General features: G+C 48.6%; 1 protein-coding gene across 1 annotated transcript in view; it reads left to right on the plus strand.

Moving 5' to 3' along the window:
• The window catches only part of CACNA1H (calcium voltage-gated channel subunit alpha1 H), a 400,429-nt gene that overhangs the window by 319,279 nt on the left and 60,902 nt on the right, over nucleotides 1-20,248 (plus strand). Inside the window, exons 11-15 of the mRNA XM_025204646.1 lie at nucleotides 2,505-2,656; nucleotides 4,036-4,221; nucleotides 6,258-6,375; nucleotides 8,097-8,252; nucleotides 18,350-18,446. Coding sequence (XP_025060431.1) covers nucleotides 2,505-2,656; nucleotides 4,036-4,221; nucleotides 6,258-6,375; nucleotides 8,097-8,252; nucleotides 18,350-18,446 — 709 coding nt within the window. The remainder of the gene's footprint in view (nucleotides 1-2,504; nucleotides 2,657-4,035; nucleotides 4,222-6,257; nucleotides 6,376-8,096; nucleotides 8,253-18,349; nucleotides 18,447-20,248) is intronic.

The raw sequence follows: 20,248 nt of genomic DNA on the forward strand, positions 1-20,248 counted from the left end.
CCCAGTCCTCTGATCCCAGAGCAGATTTTGTCATCTCAGTCTCAGATATGTCAGGCAAAAGTGACAGCACCGGAGAATTAAGCAGTGAGGGCAGCAAATTGTTGAAACAAATGGGTAGACGGGTTCAAACAACTTCCCTAGCACATTACCTTGCTGCAATCTCCACGTTTCAGAGATCAAAAGTCTTGGCACAAAGGATCAGCAGGTTGGCTTTAAAAATCATGGACTAATAAATATACTGTGGGTTCTTTTTATTTGTCTCTTCTTTTTGAGCCTCTGAGTTTCAGTGTTTTCAAGCATTTCTCTGCAAGGGAAAAAGGCTAGAAATGTGTTGGGGGTTGGGTTTTTTTTTTCACTGAATGCTGAACTTTCCTCATATTCACGTGACTCCAAGAGGCAGAATTTTAAGAAAAGCAGCAAATGAACCCTGAAACAACAGGGCTGGAAAGGCAGCTACTCCAACCCTCTGCTGTGCTTTAAAACATCCAGTGATGGACATTTCCCAGCTTCTCCAGGGAATCTGTGCCCATGGTTAGACACCCGCATGGGGCAACCAACCTGAATCTCCCTGGTTGCAACTTAAGCCCAATACTCCTTGTCCCGTCCCTCTTGGAGATGGACAACGGTTGATCGCCACCTTCTTTACAACAACCCCTTGTAGTTGAAGACTGTTATCAACCCCCCACCTCAATCTTCTCTCTGCCAGGCTAATCCCAGTTCTTCCAACCTTTCCTTGAATGCCATGCTTTCTAGACAGCTCATTATTTTTATTGCTCTCCTCTTCGCTCTTTCTAATTTCTGTGTCTTTCTTCAAGCATCCAGTATCATGGCCACATCCTTAAACGTTGCTGTGTAATTGCATGGCACCTAACAGCCTTTGTGGGGAGTCAGGTTAAAGTCAAGCTTAAATTTCCAGGGATTATTAAATATCCTGAGAAGCTGAGGATGGAAATCAGCCATTTGCATAGGAATATCTAGGAGTGGTCTCAGCCCCTGGTCATGTACTGGCAACATTTACTTTAGCAGGGTTTTCGTGAGTCCCAAGAACAAGCCTTCCCTGGCTCGGAGGATTTAGCAATGGCCAACAAGGAATGGGTTTAGTTGAACATGACTCCATTATGATCAGAGAAAACACCTCAACCCCATCTCTCCATTTAGTGACATGCTTTTAAAAAGGGGAACACAAGGGATTGATCTAGTATTGCCGGGAGCTGTTCCATGCATTAATGTAGATGGTCCCTTTTTTCATTTTTTTTTAGAGTATTTGGATGCTAAGGCCTGGGAAGTTGGCTCTCAGGTGTATCGTTATGATGAGGATGTCTGTGAATTATAATCAGCGGGTTGTTTGGGAGGGCCAAGTGGATTAATGTGTCTTTCTTCAAGCACCTAACAGCCTTTGTGGAGAGTCGCAATGGATGGGCCCAAGCAAGGTGGTTCCTTCGCATCAGGCCAGCTGTTGTGTAGTGGGTCTGGAGCGGGTAGGGTCTCCTTGGCTGTTGTTGGGTGAAGTTAAGCCTTTCCCCTTCCTTCCTGTTTGCTGAGTACTCAGTAGATGGTACAGTGAATAAAACGTGCATTTTTCTGCGCCGCGCTATGGTATCGCAAGGGTCCCCTCTCTTCACGATTTCAGATAATGCAGCAGCCGCCTCGAGTACCTGTCAGCTGCTACCATGCGGGCTAATGGGTGATGAAAATAAAGGAAGCTATTATCACTCAGGAGATGAGTCAGATATGAAAATAGCCCCTTTTCCTGCACAATATTGTTACACGGAGGAAATGGAAAAGTCTCGCTTTCTTTTGCAAAGTAACTGGCATTTAGCTTTCCAAGTGCACATTGCTGTTCTTCAAACTGCTTTGGGGGGAAGTAACTCTAGCGAGAAGAATCTGCCTGGATCTTTTCTTTGGGATGTACTTGTATTGCTGTAGTGCCTAGGAGCCCTCCGTAGGGACCTAGAATAGCTTGGGCTAGGTACCGTATCAATGCCACTAGGTTTGATGAAAGAGGGACCCATAAAGGTTTTGCCTTAAAGGCTGCCACGTGGAGCAAGGGTTGGTTTTCTTGGACTGTTGGAAAGTCAGTTTTCCATGTCTTTCTTCCAAGCTCATACCCACACAGGAGCAAAAGGTCTCCTGTAGAAATAGGTGAGAATTTTTCCATGGGCTTCAGTGAGCATTAAATCTCTTAGGACCGCATAGAAGACTTCTCTCCATATTTCTAACCAGAATGTAAGAAAAAAAAAATACAAGCCACAAAGAACTCTTCCTATTGTTTTTCGAATGGGATTTTCAAAGATATCAAAGACCATATATCCCATTGACTTCTGGGAATCTCCATGCCCTTGCGGTTCTTCTGAAGCAGAGGATGGAGGCGGCAATGTAGGGTGTAGAGGGTAATGTGGGAATTAATTCCAGGAGGAAAGGAGTGCCCTGACCGTGGGCAATAACGAGCCATTCAGCATCTCCTTCTGTGCCTCCGTTTGACTGTGCATCTTTCTGTCTCGTAGCCGGATGAGCTGACCAACGCCTTGGAGATCAGTAACATTGTCTTCACCAGCATGTTTGCCCTGGAGATGCTCCTCAAGCTCCTGGCCTTTGGCATCTTCGGTTACATCAAGAACCCATACAACATCTTCGATGGGATCATCGTCATCATCAGGTCACTGCCAGCTGCATGCTTGTTTTTTCACCCCACACCTTCATTTAGTCGTTTCCAACCAGTCAGTCGGGCTATGAGTAACGTGGGTTTTGGTTAATCCAGAACTCGGAGGGGGGCTTAATAGGATGTAATCTCTTGGCTGTTTAGGATCTTTAAGATCTCATCTTTAGAAGGTCCGTCCAAACTATATAGACATTGTAGATGGAAAGTGAAGTCTCTTTCTGATGCACAACTGGGGCAAGGGTGGATTTTCCATTGAAGTGTAGCAGGGCTGGTTCTTGGGAAAGCATTGCATATCTACCCACGTTTCTGGCAACATCTACTTTTCCTAAATGAATACCTGTCTCGGAAAAGCCAGAACATGGCAATACTGCCAGTGGTGGGACTACAGCATAAGGCATCAGCTCAGTGCCCTCTTCCAAGGGTATCTGTCATCACATAAGGATGCTTGAGGTCAGGGGAGAGGTGGTTTTGGCACGGCAGTATCCAGGCGTCTGTCCTCTTCAGTGTCTGTCCACACTGTGTCAGCTCTGGCAAGCCCATCCATCTCACAGCTTCATGGTCGCTAAATTCGCTCGCTGATTTTGCAGGGGGGGGAAAAACGTTGAGAACTTCAGAAGGTGGAAATCAGTGTAGGGTCATGGTCTTCAATGGAGTGAGGCTAGTTTACTCCAGGTGGGACCTGGGTCATTGGTTTCAATGGAGTTATGCCATGTTCTTCCACTGGAGAATGTGATCCATTGACTCTAAGGAGCAATGCTAGTTTTCAAGCAGCCGATGATCTGAGCCATCGACCACAGTTAAGTCACGGTGCCCAGAGATAGTCCAAGACCAGCTTCTGTGAGAGAGCAAATAACTGGGAACTCGGAGGTAATTCAAACTCAAAATGCATAGCCAGCCACTGGAAACCCAGAGGTAATAAGTGTAAACACAGAGCTCATTCAAACTCCGACTTTACAGCCAGCCACGTCTCTGAACCCTCTTGAATATTAGGGTGTTTCCAAATCTCAAGCTGCATCTTGAGGTCACCTCTTGTTGCCTTGGTGCAAACTAGTGACATATATAGGAAATGCTTTTAAATCACTGTCACAAGGCACCATAGAAAAGTGGTAGATAAAACCACAGTGTTTTCTGTCACAAAAAGAGTATGCCTTTGTTTTAAAGGTGCTGATCCTGAGATCGTTCCAGCGTCCAGAAGCAGCGCAGTGGAGGCAAATAGAAGAACTGGCCCCTATTAGCTTGACAAGTACCCCAAAATGCTGCCCAAGTAGATATTCAGTGAGAGACCTGCCGTCCAGCACGCTTGGGTGTACTTGCATCAAACTGCCACGGACGGGACCGGGAACATGAGTTTGTTTTTCCCTCTTGTGTCCCCACAGCGTCTGGGAGATCATCGGCCAGTCGGACGGAGGCCTTTCTGTGCTACGAACTTTTCGGCTGCTCAGAGTCCTCAAGCTGGTGCGTTTCATGCCCGCCCTTCGCCGTCAGCTCGTGGTCCTGATGAAGACGATGGATAACGTGGCCACCTTCTGCATGCTGCTCATGCTCTTCATATTCATTTTCAGGTACCAGCAGCCGCTGCTTTCCCTCCCTGGATTAATTGTTGGGCTTGCTTAAGTTATACACGGATTAGAATAACAATGGGGCATGTTTGCCAAGCAGCCTAGATCACGGGAGCGCTCTCAATAGGCTGGCAGGCAGACATTCAACGGATGATTTACCTCTTTGCGGTCTTAGAGTTTTATACAGTCCTGTAATCGGGAGACAAATTATGAACACAAACAAACAGCAGTAAAGTAATCCCTGCAGGGTTCCTGGGAGACAGGCGAGTTTAGTTTAAAACCAGGAAGTTGTCTACCAAGGGAATTTGCCAGCTCTGTGTTTCAGAGGGAGAGGAAGTACAATGTCCAGAACTTATTATTATTTTATTTTTAGCCCTGCTCTACAGAGGAATGTGCCGCTAGAAACTAGATGATCATAGGGTAAAAGGGCCTCCATCCTTTGGTCAGCTTCCACATCTCGGATCGGTATTAATTAGTCACGATCCAGGAAAGCAAGACCAGGACCGTGTGAGGGAGAGCAGGACAAAATGCAGGGTTGCTTGGATGTGCTCTTTAGGACCAACCAACCACAAAGGGAATAGCACGGGCTGTTGTCTATGGCTATGTAATGGCTAGCATGAAGAAGATGGTTGGTCTCAACTGGCAGAGGACAAGTATCCATATCATCAAACCCCACTTCCTAGCAATGGCACAGGAAGTTTCCTCCGTGCAAACCTACTTCCTAGCAATGCCACGGGAAGTTTTCTCTGTGCAAACCCGCTTCCTAGCAATGGCACAGGAAGTTTCCTCCGTGCAAACCTACTTCCTAGCAATGCCACGGGAAGTTTCCTCCATGCAAACCCGCTTCCTAGCAATGCCACGGGAAGTTTCCTCCATGCAAACCCGCTTCCTAGCAATGCCACGGGAAGTTTCCTCCGTGCAAAATACTTGAGACTTCAGAAATAACAGTCCAGCTTCCTAGCTGGTTCAGACTGGCATCTTGCCAGTGCATGTCCATCAGTTTAAACCAGCTCAGCATTTTCTCAAATACATATGGCAAGCGTTTTGGAAGAGAATATCCTTTTATCAAATACACGGGAGGTGCAACCAGTTTATATAAACTGGTAAATCTCCTTAATGCTTGCTGGTGTCATTCCAAGCTGTTTTCTCTGATCTTCTTGTGCTTGTTACTTGTTCCCCCGTATTATTTATGTTGGAGTTTTTGTCATGTTGATGCTCCGTGGAAAAGCTCATGACACCGTGTCTAACATAGGGCCTTGACATAAGGCAGTCCAAAAGAGAAGAAGGTCACCCTTGCAGCTGGCAGTAATTGGGCACTTCGTTGTCCATACCAGCCAAGAGGACAAAGACCGAATGGGTCCTAAATGTGGAGCTCCTTTCTCTGCTCCTGGATTCATTTAATTAGCTTAAAAGAAAATAGGTCCTACTGTGCCAAGTGTAGAGCAGTCTCTCTGTTAACCATATCCCTCTGCAGAAGGTCTTTAGAAAGGTATTTGAGACATGTTTGTGCTCATGGAGGAGTTTACAACTGCATCACTCATAGCTCTTTGGTCTGGGAACATCCCTTCTGAACTAAAGCCCACACAACATTTAAGAAACTAATGATTTGATGGTGCCAGTGTGTGTGTGTTGGAGCCCAAAGTCCAACCTACTCTGAAGGGAAAGGGCTGCAGACAGTCTAGACTGAAACGGCAGGGACAAAAACCACTGTCTTCAATGAAGATATTCCAGGGAGTTACTACAGGAGCCTACGACGAGGGTCATAGCCATGTTCTTTTGCATTCACACCTTCATCCTCTTTCCACTGATAAATGTAAAGCAGGCTTTTATCACTGAAATGGCAGGACCCCTCCTTGTGGGGTGTCCCATCCTCCATGGAGTGTCACTCCCCACCTCCCGAAACAGGGATGCTCCTCCGAGATGGCACATGCACGGTGCAGCTGTGCAAGGAAAGTGCCCCAAAGGGCACCGTGGTGCTTCTTAAAGCTACGCATTCCCATAAAGCGCATGTTCTGTGTCCCTTCCTTTTCCCCCTCTAGCATTCTCGGCATGCATCTTTTTGGATGCAAGTTTAGCTTGAAAACAGAAACGGGGGACACCGTTCCAGACAGAAAGAACTTCGATTCCTTGTTGTGGGCCATCGTGACCGTCTTTCAGGTAAGTCCCGAATCTTCTGGTTAGTTTTTACTGCATGCGGAGGCAAGCAGGGTCCCTTTGCACGACGCCACCCCCGTAACCAACTTCCTTCTTAGCAAAAGCCAAAGGTTGGAAGGATCCGGAGATTGATCTGGATTTGTATTTCCAAGCTGGGCACGTTCCTCCAAGGCTGCTGCTGTTGCACCATGCCCGTGGGCAGGTAGCAGAGCTCTGTCTCGGGGCGCCGGGCCCAAACCGTTCACCGGTGCTGCAGCTTGCGTTTAAAACAATCCCGTTCTTTTAGACTTTCAGGAGGAACAACCTGACTCGGGTCAATCTGTCTCAACCAGTTTTGGAGCTGCTGACTCCATGCACAGTGCATTTGAGACGTATGTTTCCAGGCTGGTGAACAAATTGGGGGGGGACTTAGAAAGCGCTCAGTATAAAGAGGCCGGATTCCTACCGGAGATGAGCTGGGCAGTATTGTTGGACTGTCACTTCCATTTCACAGCGTTGCACAGTAAAGCGTTGACGCCGCTCTTTCCAGAGCAGTAACTTCCATAATATTACAGCCCTCTTTACAAGCCACAGCAGACGGAGATGGGCTGTAGGGGAGCATCGCTCTGAAAATGTTAAGCAAGATCTCTGAGCGTCTAGGATAGGTGCGCTTCTTGAAATGATTGGCATTCGACATATAAATTGATCCAAAGGCAGCTGGATGAAGCATGTCAGCTCTGGCCGATAGCATGATGCCTGGAGAGAAGGAGAAATGGATTTTAATTTGCTGCCAGGTGGCATTACCATCAGATTCACATGGTTTAGGCCTCTCTTTCTCTCTCTCTCTCTCTTTTTTTTCTTTTTAATATTAGGCTCCTGCATTATTTTTAACAGGGAAAGTCTCACGGGTAAATACATTTAGGACGATGCCCAAGGACTTAGACCTATACCTCCATTGAGGTTAATGTTAATTATAATACTAAATACAGCTGAGTCAGTATTCCCAGCCCTAAACACTACCATCAACTTAACAGCAGGGTTAGAGACGATTTTGGTGGCAGGACCTAGACTAAGGGCAAGAAATCAACACCTTATTTTTCTAAACCCCTGGATTTTCCCATTCCAGGACAGCTAGAAGGTTGGCCAGTTTCTTGCCATCAGACTTGCCGTTGAAAAGAGATGCCAGATCTCACCATGATCATTTTTTTCCATCCTAGAAGTACTCCAAGTTTCTGGAGTCCCCATATGTTATTAGCCAGGGGAAACTCTGGTTAATTTATGAAGGGAAAAACATGTTGTAATGAAAGGAGGGCTAAGCCCCAGGAAGAAGCACCAAACTGGTGAAGCCCTTGGCAAGTCAATTAATTAGCAGATCATCCCTGGAGCAGGAAATTCCCCACCAAGGAGAGGAGCTGAGTGCTGGTGCACCCTGCATGTTACTATAGCTGGGCCTTAAGCTAACAGCCGCTTTGAAGAGCAAGGGGAGCCCGTGGGCCAGCGGAGACGGTCTTGAGCCTGCCTTGGATGCAAGCTTTGCCTTGAAGATGCATCTCCCATGCGGAGATCTAACTAAAGAAATCCTTTGCATTAGCTTACTAATGATTAGGCTTGGAGCAGGTTAGGAAGAAAAGCAGGTCCCTGACTCTGTAGCAGAGGAAGGGATAGATGAGTGAATCCACATGCATTTAAAAAGCCCCTGGGAGGAAGGAGGAGTAAGAGCAAAGTCTTCCCTTTCCCCTCCACAGATCCTCACACAAGAAGACTGGAACGTGGTGCTCTACAACGGGATGGCATCCACCTCCTCGTGGGCCGCGCTGTACTTCGTGGCCCTGATGACCTTCGGCAACTACGTTCTCTTCAACCTCCTCGTAGCCATCTTAGTCGAAGGCTTCCAAGCAGAGGTAAGAGACTTGAATGAAGTTTAATAAAGTTTTAATTAAGTTTAATGAAGAACTGGGGGTTGTCCACAGGGCTCAACGGACATGGACCTGTACTGTGGGGTTGACCACATAGTTTCCACGGACACTTTCCCAGTAGGGTTTTGCCTGTTCGTGCTGAACGTACTCGCTCTAGAGCTCGTGTATCCTATAAGGAGCTGCCTGGTACATCTCTCCTGATAACTTGCATGGTGGAGACACAGCTTGCACCAGCAAAAAGGCTGAACATCTCTAACCCACTTCCCAAAGGGGATAAGCTATCCCGTTCTTTTGCCACTGTTACTGCATCTACATTGGGATTTGGGGCAGCCTGGCTATGTCTGCTGGGGCGCATCTTTGCAGAAGCAAAGAGAAGCGGGAAATTATGTCAAAACAATCATGGAAGGCCAATAAAGATGACAAAACCCTTCAAGGCCAATACCTATGCAGATCAAAAGCCCTAAAAACTGGTGCGTCCATGCTGCTGGACCAGTACATTACTAGGGAACTTGCAGGTTCGTGTTTAGAAAGCCTTTCTTTTGTGCTCAGGGTCATTCAGATTACCAGATGGGTGGTCAGGGATGGATTACCAGATGGGTGGTCAGGGATATTTCAGAGGAGAGTTGAAGGTGTGGTAAAATCTCCTATTTGGAAACAATCATTTTATAAAGAGAAGGGCTTAGGTATTTAGGACAGTGGAAACCAGGTAAGTACATAAAATAAATAAATACTTACTTCAGCCCAAAGAATAAGTGCTACAATAGCGTACATGGCCAGGGAGCTTGCGAGCGTCCTGTTTCCTTGCCCTGGATGGGAGGATCAGGGAAAAGACTTGACTTCTCCATCTCCGTTCAGAAGTCCCCAAGTTCCTGATCCCAGACCCCTGCGCTATCCCGCTCTTCTCCACCCTCCCTTTCAGAGCAGGGCAGATCCATTTGTAGAGGATTTGAGAGTCGTGATCCTATTTCTGTTTAAAGTATGGTCCGCATACGTGTGCGCGCTCTCAAGAAAAGCAGCTTTTATGAAGGCAATAGTGCAGGGAAATGCTTTTGTGACTCATCTGAAAGCATCCAGCCCCAGTTCAAGAGGAGAATAATGACTCTGAAAATGCTTTCATCGCATTTGGGGGGGAAATTTCTCTCCGTTTGGAAACACGAACAGAAATCCTGCAGAACATTTGAGAGCACTAACCCAGCCTTAGCAATGCTGGACCGAGACGGGGGAGAATAATTTCAGTTATCGTTGTCTAAACTCCCCTGAGGAGCACAGAAGAGCAGAAATTTTATCTTTAAACTTTTTTTTTAAGTTTTTAATTTTGACTCCAGATATCCCACCGTTTTGGGGTTGGTTTTTTTTCATACGTTCGACTTAAATTACACTTGGGGAGAAAAAACCACAGTCGTCTGTGAAGTACCATTGAAATATTTGTGAACTAAAAATGCCCTTCTCCCCGTCTGCCCCAAAACACACTTATCTCCCTCAAGGAGAATCTGCATGGTGTTCATTAGTTAAATGCTCATCCCCAATTCCCTATAAGTGCTCTTCTAGGGGACTTTATCATCGAAACAGCTGGAACTGAGTCCTAATTTGAAAATGATCCTCCCTGGCTTGTTTGTTCCCAGGCTCATGCTTGCTGCCTCCTTGGGATCTCCTATCTTTGTGAGAGGCCTTTGCACGTCCTCTGCCGAGGGTGCCACAATGCACAGACCTTTGCCCTGTTCCTGCCCTTATATAAGTTCAACGGGATCTCACTTCTGAAAGTTTTAGCCGCTAACTTCAGGAGAAGCAGGGTCAGGTGAAAGAGCAGAGATTGCCATGCTCGCTCCACCGCTGAACCCCCGCAGGAAGTGTTTCTCCACTGGGAGAGATGCTAGTCGTGCATCGTGGACTTGAATCCTGCTGGAAAGTGCCTGGACTCTGATGTGGCAGCTGACAAGTCTCTGGCAGATTCACTGACATTTAAAAATGGTAGCTTTGACCGCCTTCTACCTGCAGGTGGATCGCTTGGTCTGTGCAGTAGTTCTTGCAACATGGGTTTGTATAGGCATTCATTTGGAGGGTTCCCGTCTTTTCAGCAAGGTGCAGACTGTTCACAGTGGCAATGCACCATTCGCCTTTTGCGGCGCAATGACAATTTTTTGCAATGACAATGCGTCCTAGGCGTTTTGCAGTTCATCACAGAAGTAGTCTAATGAGCAGGCACGGGTAGCTGCCAGGAGGAGTTTGGAGCGCCCAAGATGATGCATGAATACGGAGGCCATCGGTCCTGTTTTATGCAGGACCGTCCTGTTTTTAAACCCTTTGTCCCCTGTCCATTTCTGAATGAGGACTGGACAGCAGGCAAAAATCCTGTTTTCAGTTCATTGGTGGAAATGAATGCCAATCATTCATCCTTGCAATTCTATTGGCTGTGCTTAGAGGGCGGGTGCACAACCAGGAGAAGCAGGGCTCCAGGAGGGAGGGAAGGAGGTGGAGGATCCTAGTGGCCCCACCCCTCGCTGCTGATTGGCCAAGGAGGTGGTGATCCTGCCCCTCACTGCTGATTGGTCAAGGGGGGGGCGGTGGTCCCACCCCTCACCAAAGGGATGCCCCGTGTTTTCGGGGATGCATCAATAGCCACCCTAATCAATCTAAGACAGGTGGAGAAGCCCATTTAGTGGCTACTACCAGGTCCATAGAGGTTAACGATGGTGAAAATCGTGCCCCGTCGTTAGGCTCCAGAGTCACCGCCTCGCTGCGCAGGAACGGAAGATTTTGTTCCCATGTATATTTTCACAAACATGTACGCACGGGCTTTCCTATAGCTTAGACATCTTCCGATTGTAAAGGCATGGTTGGCACGTGTCCGGGTGGCATGGTAAAGGGCTGGTTGGCATGTGTCCGGGTGTCAACGTAGTAAAAGAAACGGTGTGCTTCCCACTGGCCACTACTGAATGGGATCCAAATTGCATATATTGCAAACAAAACCTTTCATTTAGCTCGTATGATAGGGCCCGGCTCTGTTTGGAGCGGCGGGGGGTGTTTTGCCTTTGCTTCCTGAAGTCCAAAGCTGAGCACGTGGAGTCTGAGCGTGCTGTTTGCCTTTGCCTGAATCCTTCTTCGGGCTCGAGACAATGCCCGTTTCCTGTCTCGAGGCAATTTTGAAAACTTGGCCTCTCGGGACCCATTTTTGCTTCTCCGAGCCACGCCGCACGGCTCTGGAGAAGATCCTCCGGGAGGCTATAAAAACAGGGACGTGTGCAGCTCTGCGGATGCCAGCTGCTGCGTGCGCAGAAGGACAGCGCCCCAGCATCGGTCCTTTGATCTCCAGCAGCTTGCAGAGACATGATCATAAAAACCCTGGTAGAAGGGGACAGGTTGTTCCAAAAGTTGTGAGCTAATTGAAAGCCAGGAGCCTGCTTTGCATTCCTCCTTTGTTTTCTGCTTGGGGGTGAAGCCAGTGCCGTGGCCCGTTGTCCCCGGACAAACCCAGCCAGCTACTCTTTGTACTCCCCCTTCCCATCTGCTGCTGTGCTGCTTGCACTTTCTGTTCCTTCGAGTTAGAAATCCTCTCTGAAAAGACACTCGTTTTTATAATGCATCCTCAGTGGCAAAGATCGACCAAAAATGAAGACGCGTGGGCTAAGCTAGGAATAATTCAAGAGTTGCTCCAGGAGGTGGGGGGAAAATCAGTGTTTTCATTAGCTGCTCCCCATAAGGGAGTGTTTTTAGCTGTCTTGGGGATTTATATGGCTTTTTCTTGCCCCCCCCACTCTTTCATTCAGTAGTGGAGGACAATCGTAGTTTCCCCTTCTGATGATTTCAGTGAACAAATAGTGATGCATTTTCCTAATGCATGGCCCTTTCCTAGTGCACGGCCGTAGGTAGCCCAAGTTCTCCTCGGGGTCATGTGCGACGTCCTTGCTGCAAAACAAAAGGCTAGAGATGTCCTTGCTGCAAAATAAAAGGTTAAGACGGGTTCCCCAGCCTGTTACTGGCACCTGAGTTAAAGTGGCAATGAAGACAAGACAGTTTGAGTTGTAGCTTGGCTTCTTCCCTGGGCATGAATTTTGACTTACCCAAGTTAAAATCCGAGTTACCTCTTGTAGCCTGCCTTATTGCAGTCACATGAGCCCACACAAAATACAAAAGCACCTTTTTTTTTTTTTTTTGAATGGACATATCCTTACACCTCAGCTGTTCCTGTTCCTCGCCCTCGGGTTCTGCAAGGACAGCGTTTTAAAGTTCCTGTCCCGTGCCCAGGGCACCAGACAAGTCTGTCACTGCTTCAGCATCCTTTTCTGAACCTTGTGGAGCAGATTTGACTGATACCGTACTCTTGACTCTAGTCCCACACACCCGCCGATCGTGCTTTGCACTCTGGATCACACGTGTGACCCACCTACACTCAGCGAGAGGCTCTGGAGGGGCTGAATAACATTGCTTATGGTCCGCAGCAGCCCTTGCTATCATCTAGGTTAGGAACAGACATTGCATTTGTCCCTGGACAACCTGCACCTGCGTTTGTCCTGGAACAGAAATGTGCCAGGATTGGTGTGTACACATATCCATCTATCCACCTGCAAGGTGGATAGGAAATGGGCTGGAGCATTGGGCTTAGAGGGTAGTAAGGAATAGGCCTCTGTGAGTTGGCAGCTATTCGATCCGGCTTCAGATCTGGCTGCTTCGGATGGCTACGATCTGATCCGGAGCTCCGGACCAAGTTCCCACATTGATCAGGCCAAAGCGGCGCCGAAGCTTCGGCGGCGCCTCGGGGATCTGGCCATAGGGTGTAATGGTGGGGAATCAATTAAACATCTATAACTTTGGGTTTTTTGTCTGATTTTGATGAACTTTGCAAAAATGGTAGCTTCTGCTGAGAGCATGATGCCTGCCAAGTTTCAAGAAAATCAGCGCAGGGGCTTGGGGGGGGACTGCACCCCAAATTCTTGAAAGCAAAACTCATGTCACATCTATGCGTTACACCACAGCGGGGTGAAAACTGCAGGGGTGGTGGCCCCGGTGAGGCCACCAAGCCTGCCAAGTTTCCAGAAGATCAGTTAGTTAAGAACTGTTAGTACTTCTTATCCTGTGAACCTTTCTTAGGATTTATCCCAGGACGACAGACCAAATGATTGCGCCTTGTTCCAGGATGCTGTGGTTTATCCTGGAACAAGTGCAATGTGTCTGTCGCCTTAATTAGCCTTTTAGCTCAGTAGACGCTCTTGGTGGGAGATCCAGGAACGCTCGGCTCACTCCCCGGTGCCTCCAGGGACCTGTATCGTGAATGCAAGCCCCGCCGTGTGTCATGTGCATGCTTTATCACAGTTCTCTTCTGGGGGGAAAAAAAAAGCCACGTTCTCTCCATTCAACACGCTAGCCGAGTGCGGAAACCTTTCCATTACAGCCTTCCAGCCTTCCCACAACGTCCCATTCTCTAGTTGCCCGCTAGGAAGCTGAATCGTGTGCTAGCATGAAGGCTGGAATTGGCGGCCCCGCACGATATTCTCTATAAATATGTAATTACCGACTTAGCAAAATAGGTCCTGGCTCCTTGCTTCTGTTTAATGGCTCCTTTTGGAGCTCTTACAGTTTGTGATTTAAATATGGGTAAGACACAGTGTTTAGAGCCGTCATTATTTACTCAGCAGCGCATTAGCCCAGGCCCGCCGCCACAGGAATGACATTTGCAGCGTGCGTTTTCCTTTCCAGTTTCATTAAGTATGAGCCTCGACAGCGGCTTGTCTCCGCATAAAGTACAGTACACGCCGCAGCAGTCCCATCAGGGGCCGCATCTCGGCCGCGAGGGCTCCCTGCAAGCCATGCGCTTGCAAATGAATAACGTAGCTTTATTTTTTGTAACGCAAAAATTTCCTTGGCCGTAGCTCACAGGAAGAAGCATTCACTACAGCTGGAAATTTGTTTTTTTTCTTTTCCTGTGCCTTCCTTCCTCGATCCCCTCATTTGATATTGATGCCAACACAGGAAAAGTCTTTTAGGAGTCTTCACAAAGCGTTATCATGCTGAGAAACCTGTAAGAGGTCATTTGTCCTTGACCTCCTTCTAGGTGCTATCATGCGCGGGGATGGCGAGAGAGGTGGTTATTGTGCCTATGGCCACCTCTTCTCTCCAGACCTCTCTTCGAATCACACGGGCTGGGATGACTTTTGCAGACAGACTCACTTGATTGCCTTGTCGGTCTTACCATCCAGCTGAGAGCGAGCAAGATGGGTTTTGTTCTGCCCTTTGGGTCATTGACAGAATTGCCGTTTCCTCGAGGACCTGCGCTGTGCTGGCAAGAGAAGGGCGCCCAGCTTGATCTTCATGTCTTGGCTAGTTAAACGAGGCCGGCTTGATAGGGATCTTGCAGAAAAAGAACGAGCCGGGAAGTCCACGGTATTGCATTCACTAGGGAGGTTGGTGTTTCTGGCAGCAACGTACAGAACTTCACACCGAAAAAGAAAAATTGCAAGTGCGTTGTGAATTACTCAGGGGATTCAGATCAGCTGAATACTGCCCCAAATGTGCGAAGGTTTTTGGTTGTAGCCACGTTGGTCTAAGGACATGGGCTCTTTGAGTAGATGTGATATCTACCCAAAGATGCACCGTGTGCCTGAAGAAGGGTGATTGTGCCCGAAAGCTTGCTAAGAACTTTTTTCCCCAAAGCTGGTCTAATGAAAGACATCACATCTACCCAAAGAGCCTTGCCTGCGAAGCCGCACGAATCATAGCTTCCCAAACTGCACGTCTAACGGCTCCGGTATGCGAATGCTTGAGCTCCGAGACAGAAGTTTAAGTTCCCTTATTTGTCTTCCCTAACTCGACCTGTCTCTCCGCCTGCATGGCTTAGCAATACATCACAGAGGAAATTCACTTCCCTGCCACTTTGGGGAGCGCGTTGCAGCTCCAAAAACAACAGTGATGTGTTCGGGCATCAATTAGGGAGCTGTGCTCCTCTGCTAGGACCAGCTGATCTAATCCAACAGTTAGATGCCAATTTGCACAACTTGTCAATAAGCTGAACGCATCAAGCTGGAGTTGGTTGGACGGCCTGCCAGGGTAACTCCATCCCGCTGGGCTTGCATCGAATCAAACCATTGGGATGAGCTTTGCAAAGCAGAGTGGTTGCACTTAAGTGAAGAAGCAGAGTGGTTCCTGACTTAAGTGAAGCGAGGGTAGCCTTTGCAGGAGCAGGCACGCCTGCACGAAAGCCAAGAATCCACGTGGAAAGCCCGAAATGACGTCTCAAGGATCGTAGGCGTGCGGGGTCGGTGCTGGGATCCAGAGCGCTATTGCATCACTGCCCTTTTGCCTAAAAGGACCCCGTGGTCGCCTCCTGACTCCTAATGGATACCACGAACTGCCCTGTGACAGCGGCCCCATTGTTGGCAGCCTCAGAGGTGACCCCAGGGCTTCAACAGCCGCAGGGAATAACGCGTCCTCACAGCCCATATGTAGAGACCTACTTAAATCAGGGTTACGCAATTTTCATGGAAAACCACAAAAACCGACGATCTCCGCAAAAAATGGCATTGGCTGTGAATTCCCAGGAAATCAACCCCCCAAAATAGTATTAAAAACAATATGCTGGCTCCCCCCGGGGGCCTCTCCACCAACCAGCTCCGTCCGAGGGGCTGGTCTGCAATGAAACGACTGCGAAATCAGCTCTCCGGGCCACAACCAAGCCACGAAAATTGCTTTCCGTGAATTAGGTAGGGCCCTACCCATAGGCGCTTCATGCAGACAAGACGCAAGGCACAAGGGGAAGAATGCAAGCAAGAGCCTGCCCCATGCTGCGCGACTTCGTGTCTAATTTGGCGCCTGCTCAGGGTTGTATGGGGGCGGATACGCCAAAGCACTCGGCAGTAAATGCTTTGTCCGATCTATCCATGGTAAAACTCCCATAGGACCCAGAACTAAGTCAACACCGAAGGGCTGAACCCAGGCTGATACAAATTGCCCCAAGCACTCCACACTAGTGCCGTGGTAGTTTATACCTGATGAAGTTTGTCCCCCAGGAGCGCATCCCCATGAGCAGGAGCGCATGTTTCCCTTGGGACAAACCGCAGCGGCACCACATGTACCGCCGCTGCGTGTCCAAGGGATACGCCCGTGCACACGTGCTCCAGCGTGCAACACGGCACGTTGCCCCGGTTGGGGTGGCGGAGGCTGGGGCCAGCACCTGGGCTAGCCCCAGCAGCCTTACCCAGGGTCCGGAGGGCGCCGTGGCAATCCAGCAGCACGGAGCTGGGTTGTGGCTCCAGCCGGCCAGGCTTGTTTCCAGCAGCGCATGCTGCTGCCACGTGTGCTCCCCGTTTTTTTTAAGGCACGGGTTTTTTGGACACCGGGATCTCCAAGTGTCAAAAACCTTCCCGCGCTCCAAATGAGCAGCATGGGAAATGCCTGCACGTGCGGTGCCGCAGATGGCTCTGCAGTGCCACGCACCGCATGTCCACACTCGTCTGGACGTGCCCCAGACGGCAGAGGAAAATCCCATCCTTGGTGTAAGCGAGAGCACCGTGTGGCTCAGCACTTGTCTCCTGCAAGAGCCCCCATGGCTGTCACGTGTGCGAGGCTGGAGATGCACCGTAGGCAAGGAAGGGGCTATCGCATGAAGAGACCACGCACACAGCAGGTGTCCAAACCTCTCGGGACCGAGGCCGGATTCGCAGAGATAACCGGCTGACAGCACGGAGATAAACACCGCTGGCTGCTAAGAAGTGTCATCGCGATGGCTGCTCTCCATTGTGATGCATCTTTGCTTGCTCAAGATATCCAGGCAGGAGGTGGCCAACAGCAAAACATCATTTAAATGCTGATCTTTTAAAAAAAAAAAATAGATAAAGAGACGAGCAGATGTTTTTAAACGAGAGGGTGTTTAATCTGCAGAGCCATCGTTGAAAGGAAGTAGTTATTGTATTGCCGTGAGACCACCGGGTCTTGAGCTGTGGTTATCATCAGAGAAGTGACACTCTTCCCCTTTCCCGTATAATCCTCTCTGTCTGCCTTCAAGACGTATCGACTGATTTTCCTGACACAAATCATTTCCCACTGCAATGTGCAGCCATGCACCTCTGCAAAATGAATGGGAGAGCTAGCACGGGTCTATTTTACTTTGTCTACAGCATTGCCAGGTGTATTTCCAGGTGCAAAATCAGAACAAGAGAGGCAAGACCTGGCTCGGTTTTTACCTTCCAGGCTGAATTTGTGGCCCTGGCAAAAAAAAAAAAAAATCAAATCAAATCCTTTTGACATCCTTACCGAGCAGCTTTGAGCTGGGATCATGGAGAGGACAAATATTCAGCCCGGCAATGCCGATTTTTCTTAGTCTCTTCTCTGATTGCTACTACGCTTGTTCTGCCCTGAGACCCATTGTTCGGTGCGGCCAGGCACAGCGAAGTCAATGCAGCTGTATTGATAGTACCTATATCTTTTCTTTTCAGGGCAGTTCAAAGGCTGTTTTAATAGAGGTGCTAAGACCACGTTACGGTAATGCCCGCAGACTCCAGTCGGGACCGGGGCATGTTGTACTGGGTGCTGTACAAGCATCGTCGAAAGGTCCAGACAAATGTGCTAGTTGAATTGATCTCAAATGACACTGTTAAAAGCTGTTACGGTGTCATTATGACACCCCCATGCTCCTGTTGCAAGACACCTGTTGCAAAAACCATTGCAGCTCTCACTCTGTTTTATTCGGGGTTCAGGTCACAGCAATCGAGTTCACTCATACGGTGACAAACAACAAATCTCCCTGCCCTTTTAAAACAATTCAGCGTTACATCTGTCCGCAGCCCAGGAGACGGCCTCTGTCCCAGCTTTCCAGGCACTTGAGACACATTAATTGTTTAAGGCTCAGCAGGTCATTAGCACTGCTCTCATTTTGTGCAGAGGGAGATAAAAGGGATGAGCCGGTGTCAGAGCCGGACGTAGGCTCATGTTCTTCCATTTCTCCAGCCTGTGCACAAGGTGACGTGGTGCCCACGCTTGATTAAATTACACGACGAGCGAGTAATTATTGGTAACTTTGGAGGGAAGTTTATCTGAAAAAGTCTCAGTCTCCAATCACTCCTCAGATGTTACATTAACCTTTCATCTCCCCGCAGGGTGATGCCAACAGGTCAGACACGGATGAGGACAAGACGTCTGCCAACTTCGAGGAGGATTTTGAGAAGCTGAAAGACCTCCGGGCAGCAGGTGGGGGTGCGCATTGCTCTACCGTGACCCCGCTTCTGTAGGGCCGTATAAATGATCCCCCACAACACTTTTCCTCTTGGGTGTAAAGTGTGGGTGAGGGCATAACCCATTTCGTCGGGTAATTAAACCTGACAACAATCTCATCAGTAGCCCGGAGGAGTGTGTTGGCTTTTTGTCCTACTCCAAATGTTTTCAGGATCTTGAAAGGACTTTTCAGTTGTAGCACCCATGCAGAGAATGTGCATTTCTTGAACACCGTCCTTATTTTAAAATATCCAAGGATAATTGAAAATGGCACCAGGAGCCGGAGCAGCCCGGGGTGACTCGGTTGCCCAGTCCTGCCACTCAACTAGCAAATCCCAAATATCAAGTCATCAGAAAACTCCTCATTGCAAAACAGTCGGCGACCAAACCACAAGCATAAATCCCTCTGCAGAAACTCTCTGCTGAATAACTGCAAATAGCAAGTTAGTCCCCAAAGGGGGGACGTTGCCACCTGTTTGCCGTCAGCTCACAAACAAAGGACTGGGCTGGCTTCTTGGAATAAATTGTGGGGAATGAATAAGTCTCCGTTAACTTGTTTATAGGCATATTGGCATTTAGCAACATAAGGACCTTAATGATTGCACGACAAAGCCGTTGGTCTCTGAACAAGTGGTACGGACAGCAGCATCCCGTGCGCTGTAGATTAACGGGGTTTTGAAGCTGAGCTTCTGCCCCTCGAAGTCAGTGGCAAACCGACTTCCAGAGGGCAGAACCGGCCGCGTGTGAATCAGCTGGTAAGTAAACGGATGATAAAAATACAAGGATGCCGCATTACAAAAGCAGCCGGCAGCAGCGAATTAGCTGGGGTGATAAAACCCTTGGGTTTCTCATGGCAGTAATGTAACTTGGTGGGGGTGGACTCATTTCCTGCACTCCATGAACAGGTGCTAAATGGTTGTTCTCTCCTACCTACGGCAGACGGTCTCATCCTGTCCCCTCACCCAGGATGCGCATTTCTGCTGGCATTCAACCAAAATGCACCCAGCCATAATGCAAAAATAAGAGTTACGCTTGACTCTCGGCCTTGCGATGACAGCGCAGGGTTGCGCTCCAAAACACAGGCGTGTTGTACTCTGTCGCCTCTTGTTTGCCTTCGACATGAAGACAATCGCTGCAATTTTAAACAAGTCCGGAGCGTAGCTTTCTGTGATGATTTAATGTTGTGCCGCTCCCCTCTTCCATCACAGGCCGAGGGCCCTTGCAGTAGGGCTGAAATAGCAGAGCGTGTATTACTTATTAACTAGCAGCCACTAGCATGCAAAAGGCGTTTCATTTGCTTATCCTGGCGTAGGCAGATTACTCTTCTAGGTCCACGGGTGTTTAGGATCCTTTTTCATTTCTTGTCTCCGGAATGGATGGTGAGTAATATTTGCAGAGTGCCTTCCAGCCTGGAGGAACCCAAAGCACTTGACAAATAGCACAGAAACCTTGCACAGCCGTCTCCGATGGGAAGAGAGAACAAAGTTATCCGGGGGGAATTTGGCCAGAACCCCAGCCCTAGGAGTGTTGTCTCGAGTGAAGGGCCATAGTTCAGACACTGAAAAGTGCTGCCCGTCTACCACTTCTTCTGAAGGTCACTGCAAGGGGCAGTCTCGGCAGATGCTCCTAAGATTTGGCCTCATGAATAGTCATGAGTTTGGCCTTGCATCTCCTGCCCGTGCTGATTGGTGGTAGTAGCATTCGTATTGTCAAGGAATTTGGCTTTGATCTTGAACCGGGCGGGTTGCCTGTTGTTTTTTCTAACGTGCTTTTGCAGTCTTCAG

Source organism: Alligator sinensis, unplaced genomic scaffold, assembly GCF_000455745.1.
Source record: "Alligator sinensis unplaced genomic scaffold, ASM45574v1 scaffold1283_1, whole genome shotgun sequence".
NCBI classification, from domain to species: Eukaryota; Metazoa; Chordata; order Crocodylia; family Alligatoridae; genus Alligator; species Alligator sinensis.